This window comes from Uranotaenia lowii, chromosome 3, assembly GCF_029784155.1.
Source record: "Uranotaenia lowii strain MFRU-FL chromosome 3, ASM2978415v1, whole genome shotgun sequence".
NCBI classification, from domain to species: Eukaryota; Metazoa; Arthropoda; class Insecta; order Diptera; family Culicidae; genus Uranotaenia; species Uranotaenia lowii.
The window spans coordinates 356,246,421-356,253,331 of record NC_073693.1 but is presented as its reverse complement, the minus strand read 5'-3'; the positions used below and the strand labels follow the sequence as shown (position 1 = coordinate 356,253,331).

Here is a 6,911-nt window from a genome sequence, read left to right as displayed (position 1 = left end):
CTGTTCTTTTTCCTGGTGATTCTGGGAAGGAAGCCCTCAATTAAAATCAAATTACTTCACAGATGCATGTTTGGAATGAAGGAAATATAAAATTTAATGAACCTCCGAATGAACATACTGACTTAAATATTCAGGGCTTGACTTTTTGAGTTTGAGTCTTTTTATTCAATTTGTCCTCTTAGAAAGTCAAAAGCTGAGGAATTTAAGTGAAATAAATTGAATTCGTATTCGAACACAATATATTTTCACCTTAAATGATCGTGATTAATCTAATAAAAAATTAGAATGGACAGTTCCAATCATTCACCTATCATCGCCTTTGTTCGCATGTGTGTAGTAATCAATCACAAACATTGAACGCTTCTGTAATCAAAACAGGTCATCGCCAATATTCCAATCTCCATGTTCATCCTCATCATTCGTTCTATTACTTTTTTTGTTGGGATGCTGCAGAACCTTTTTTGCTCCTTCTATCGCTCAATCTGCTAGACCCAAAAAAAAACAAGTCCCTTGGCTATGTGTGGTGGTTGATGAATCTATCATGTTGCGCATTTGTTTTATTTCCGTCGATGCTTTTTTGGCCTCCCTAATCTATGGATACAACACGTCAATTCCGAGCATCTCAATTTGGTTTACCTCCCCGAAAGCTAAACACCCTAAACCCAAGCCAACGATGACCCATCTCGATGATGATAGTGTTTAGATGGGTTATCCCACAAAGTTTGTTTTTTTTGGGTGTTTTTGGATCGTTGTGGTGATGACATTATCTCAAGAATTCTGAAACGGAATGTTGAAGGCGATTTTGTCATTTTTGTCATTTTTGTCATTTTTGTCATTTTTGTCATTTTTGTCATTTTTGTCATTTTTGTCATTTTTGTCATTTTTGTCATTTTTGTCATTTTTGTCATTTTTGTCATTTTTGTCATTTTTGTCATTTTTGTCATTTTTGTCATTTTTGTCATTTTTGTCATTTTTGTCATTTTTGTCATTTTTATCATTTTTATCATTTTTATCTTTTTTATCTTTTTTGTCACTTTTGTCACTTTTGTCATTTTTGTCATTTTTGTCATTTTTGTCATTTTTGTCATTTTTGTCATTTTTGTCATTTTTGTCATTTTTGTCATTTTTGTCATTTTTGTCAATTTTGTCATTTTTGTCATTTTTGTCATTTTTGTCATTTTTGTCATTTTTGTCATTTTTGTCATTTTTGTCATTTTTGTCATTTTTGTCATTTTTGTCATTTTTGTCATTTTTGTCATTTTTGTCATTTTTGTCATTTTTGTCATTTTTGTCATTTTTGTCATTTTTGTCATTTTTGTCATTTTTGTCATTTTTGTCATTTTTGTCATTTTTGTCATTTTTGTCATTTTTGTCATTTTTGTCATTTTTGTCATTTTTGTCATTTTTGTCATTTTTGTCATTTTTGTCATTTTTGTCATTTTTGTCATTTTTGTCATTTTTGTCATTTTTGTCATTTTTGTCATTTTTGTCATTTTTGTCATTTTTGTCATTTTTGTCATTTTTGTCATTTTTGTCATTTTTGTCATTTTTGTCATTTTTGTCATTTTTGTCATTTTTGTCATTTTTGTCATTTTTGTCATTTTTGTCATTTTTGTCATTTTTGTCATTTTTGTCATTTTTGTCATTTTTGTCATTTTTGTCAGTTTTGTATAATTTTTGGGAATTTTTTGTCATTTTTGTGAAATTTTAGTCATTTTTGAAATTTTTGTCATTTTTTTGTCATTTCTGCCATTTTTGGGTCATTTTTGTGTTATTTTAGTATCATTTTTGTATCGTTTTGTATCATTTTTGTGTTATTTTTGTGTCATTTTTGCCATTTTTGCCATTTTTTGTCATTTTTATCATTTTTATCATTTTTATCTTTTTTGTCATTTTTGTCATTTTTGTTATTTTTTTATTTTTATCATTTTTATCATTTTTGTCTTTTTTGTCATTTTTGTCATTTTTGTCATTTTTGTCATTTTTGTCATTTTTGTCATTTTTGTCATTTTTGTCATTTTTGTCATTTTTGTCATTTTTGTCATTTTTTTCTTGTCATTTTTGTCATTTTTGTCATTTTTGTCATTTTTGTCATTTTTGTCATTTTTGTCATTTTTGTCATTTTTGTCATTTTTGTCATTTTTGTCATTTTTGTCATTTTTGTCATTTTTGTCATTTTTGTCATTTTTGTCATTTTTGTCATTTTTGTCATTTTTGTCATTTTTATCATTTTTATCATTTTTATCATTTTTATCTTTTTTGTCATTTTTGTAATTTTTGTCATTTATGTCATTTTTGTCATTTTGTCATTTTTGTCATTTTTGTCGTTTTTGTCATTTTTGTCATTTTTGTCATTTTTGTCATTTTTGTCATTTTTGTCATTTTTGTCATTTTTCCATTTTTGTGTCATTTTTGTGCCATTTTTGTGTCATTTTTGTGTCATTTTTGTGTCATTTTTGCGTCATTATTGAGTCATTATTGAGTCATTATGGTGTTATTTTTGTATCACTTTTCTGTAATTTTTGTGTCTTTATGTGTCATTTTTCTATCAATTTTCTGTAATTTTGGTGTTATTTTAGTTTTATTTTTGTCATTTTTGACATATTTGTCATTTTTGTGTTGTTTTAATTCATTTTTGTCATTTTTGTGCCATTATTGTGTAATTTTTGAGTCAATTTTATGTCATTTTCAAGTCATTTATGTATCATTTTTCTGTAATATTTATGAAAATTTAATGTTATTTTTGTCATTTTGGTGTCATTTTTGCGCCATTTTTGCGCCATTTTTGTGTTTTTATTTTGTCACATTTGTGTCAATTTTCTATCAATTTTCTGTAATTTTGTGACGTTTTGTGTCATTTTTGTATGAATTTTCTTTTTGTGTCACTTTTTTCATTTTCGGCAAATTTGTCAATTTTTGTTGTTTTTTTTTTCATTTTTGTGTCATTTTTATGGCAATTTTTTGTCATTTATGTGTCATTTTCATGTTCTTTATATGTTATTTTTATGTCAATTTTGTCATTTTTTTTTGTCATTCTTGAATATTTTTTGTCATTTTTGTCATTTTTGTAATTTTTGTAATTTTTGTCATTTTTGTCATTCTTATCATTTTTGTCATTTTTGTCATTTTTGTCATTTTTGTCATGTTTGTCATTTTTGTCATTTTTGTCATTTTTGTCATTTTTATCATTTTTGTCATTTTTGTCATTTTTGTCATTCTTGTCATTTTTGACATTTTTGTAATTTTTGTCAGTTTTGTCATTTTTGCCATTTTTGTTATTTTTGTCATCTTTGTCATTTTTGTCATTTTTGTCATTCAAATCGAATTTTCACTAGAGAAATACTTCTCATTCAAAATTGATCAGTAAGGAATAAAATTACAAATATTATTTAGTTTAATATTTTATCTTTTTATTCAAATCAGATTTTAACAAGAAAAAAACAATAAACATCTACGCAACAACTTGCTCCGTCTGGAGATAGTGATCGAACTCTTCCTTGGCACATTCGTACATCAACCGGTAAGCTTTCTCGCAATCGCTCCGGAAAGTTCCTCTCGCTCGCCAAACCCGCCCACATAGGTCCATCTTCTGGCGGAAGTCACATTTGCTGAGTCGCTTCAAACCACGGCCAACGTCCAGCTGCAGATACAGTTGATCCACGTTGGGTCCCTCACGGAAGCATCCGGTTGCATCGTAAAGTCCGAGGGATTCTCCGATGCAGCGAACCACACTCCAGGTCACCGGTTCGTCCGGAAATACCCATCTCATGTACTGCGAGACCAAGTTCTCCGGCACGTGATCAATCCGAGCACAGGTGCGTATGGTCCGAATCACCTGGTGGAAGCTGCGACGTACCGGTGCTGACTCTTGCCGGAAAGCTTCCAAGATTTGCGGCATCAGCAGCACCAGCATCAGAAGCGATAACAGTAACGGGTTCTTTCCGTTACGACGATCCATGGCACATTCGAAGATGGTGCAACATCAGAATCCAAACTGTTAGGAAAGTCAACACTCCCCGGGTGGATATTTATAAACAATTTGGGGCGCGGCAACTGAACGAAAAGTCACGTCCTCAGTCAGCCGGGGCGTTCTAGAGATGGGAACTTTTTTCTCAGCTTTCTTCTCCGAGTCGGTTGTTTTACCGGTAGAAAGTTTTTTTTTCATCCACCCACAACTTCCTTCTATGTACGTATCTGGGAACTTTTTTCTCATTGGTTTTGGGAGAAATTGGATATTTTGATCAAGGGTATCCCCGGCGTTCCAGAAACGTGACGACTTTCGGGCAGCTGCTGCTGCGGCTGGCTTCATTACAAGTGTCGCCTGGGCTAGATGGCGGAAGTTCCTCGTCGGCACACGTGGCCTTATTTAAGTTTGACTTGTAAGCTACTTTTTTTACAATCCGAACATTTTTCTCTTTACAAAACTAACGGAGGCGGTTGTGTTTCGTGATGGTGCAAGTTTTTCTTGTTGTATCATGTATTTTTGAAGTTAATTAAAAAATAAATACACTGTGAAGTGCGTCTCAAAAAATGCTTACGCATTTTGTGACAGTTTAGAGCTGAAAATCAAAAACATAATCAGTTCTAATAAGTTTGTAGGAAAAATCGTTCCTTCTTCCTCAAAATCCAAAAAATCAGATAAGATAAAACGCCCTAAACGACCCCCAGATTCATTTTATCCAATGAATTTTTGAATTTTTCAAACTCTGGGGTCTTAAAATCTTTGTTTTGGTTCAAAACTCATCCATGATTTTTCATGCTGACTCAACTCAACTCAACAATTGATGCTAGTAAAGTGGCCCATTTGTTAAAATCTTGGCATTGACGAAAAAAATCCTGTTAAGAGTTTTAGTAGCGAGCATTGTCGAATAAATGTTCCACTTACTGAAAAATGTATAGATGTCTAAGGAGGGTATTTTGAACTATTTTCATATTTTTCAGTTTAACCTGATAGCCAAGCAAGATTCCAAAGAATGTTACTATGGCTTGGTTGATTCGATTTGATTTTATAAGAAGAAATTTTGAGCACTTTAAATAAGTACGGGAACTTTATTTTCACCCTGTAGTTATTTACGCAACAAGTTACAAAACGTAGATTTTTTCAGAACGAGTCATACATCAATGCAAAAAAGCTGGCCAAGTTGGATAATAACGATGAGCAGGCTTGGCAAATATCATCGTCATGAGGCGTGAAGCTGTGGCTGTGAAGCCTCTTGGTCCGTCAAACTCAATTGACTGTTCCTTAACGACCAGTCACTTCGTTTGCCAGTCATTCATTCCCCATTCATTTGAAGCTAAAATAATAACCTAGTCAAGGAATCGCATTCAAACGACCGATGACGAAAAAGAAACGCATTTATTATTATTGTTGCTCCTGCCAGCAAGCTAGTTTTCAGTTTTTTATTGCTATTGTTGCTCTCTGCCAGCAAGTCGTTCAATTAGTTGTACCTGCCTGCCGTCAGCAGCCGATCGAAGTGTGAAGAGATTTGCCAGTCACTCTCAGAAGAAATTTTGACCATGTGTAGGAGCTTCGCCAGTCGATGATGGAGAAATGTTGATTCTTGTCGTGCTTTGTCCGTCATGCGAGTAGTGAGGCTCCGTCAATTGAGAACAGTGCCAGTCGTTTGATGAAACAAAACTAGTCGGGTCAAGCGTGACGAGCGAAATTTACCATCACCGACGACGAGTGATGAAAACATCGAGTTTGCAATGAGTTGCATACACAATACTTTGCAACACCGCAGAAACCCTTCAGAATCAAATATTTAAACATGAAGTTGCAGATTGTATTTTTTATTCAACACCATTTTAAAAACAGCATCAATGAGTACCTCCAAAGTGGCAGTTTTAGTTCTATAAGAAAATGGAAGGGGGCTTGAAAACTTCGCTATAAAGTAAAGTTTAGTTATATAATCTTCATTAAAGCATCTATAAAACCAATATGATTAAAAAGGCCCACCTACAGGAGGTTCTGATGAGAGCATTACAAATATCTTATACAACCATATGAATTGAAATGATTTTTTTCAAAAGTTTCAAAATCACTTCCCGATGCAGAAAACCAAATAATTCATTTTCAGCGAAAAAAGGTTTTTAAAACGCATTTATTAAAATAAAACCTGTCACAATAACAAAAAAAAAAGAACTATTTTCTGACTAACATCTATAAATTGCCTATAAAGTAGGGTGGTCGGATTTACCGGTTTTTTTTCAAATTCGGTATTTCGGTATTTGTAATTTATAAAACCGATAAATCCTATAAAACCGGTAAAACCGGTATTTTTCAAAGTAAGGTACACCGGAGTAAGTGGGGACGGTTTTTCGTATAGTTGAACTTTAAAAAATCATTAAAAATCAGCAGTGGGTCAATTTTGATTAAGTCGCGTTCAATGTGATGCAGAACATGTTGTTCACAAATGCTGAAGAGATGAGCTTGATAGACGCAAAGCGAAAAAAGTTATCACGTAAATTGTTATGGACGGCTGGTGTCTTCACTTACCCCGCTTTATGGGGTAAGTGGGGACGGTAGATTTTCCCTTTGATTTCTCAGGAAATTTTCACCAAATTTGTGTTTTTTTGGTTGAATACGTTACTTTATTGCTCGAACCGTCCGAAATTTTGAAAAAAGTCCATGGTACTATTATTAAGGCACCTTTCAATGGTTATTGTGTGTAATCCGATATTATCGAAAATATATACTTATTTTAGAAAAAAAACAAGTACTTTTCCCAACGTTTCATGATCTGAATGCTAAATAAAGTTAAATTGTATTGAATGAAGGAGAGAAAATTGAAAAAATGTGTAAACATCAAGTATGTATAAAGCCGTCCCCACTTACCCCAGGTAGGGTTTGGAGACATAATTTTAGATTTTTGCAAATAAACCCTTTTTTCGCAATTTTTGACCGTCGA

The 6,911-nt window shown here is 32.6% G+C and overlaps 1 protein-coding gene across 1 annotated transcript; it reads right to left on the bottom strand.

Moving 5' to 3' along the window:
• Positions 1–3,451: 3,451 nt before the first annotated feature.
• On the bottom strand, positions 3,452–3,958 carry LOC129753974 (general odorant-binding protein 99b-like). Its single transcript, XM_055749828.1, has one exon. The coding sequence runs from the start codon at positions 3,956–3,958 to the stop codon at positions 3,452–3,454; it is 507 nt and encodes a 168-aa protein (XP_055605803.1).
• Positions 3,959–6,911: the final 2,953 nt, after the last annotated feature.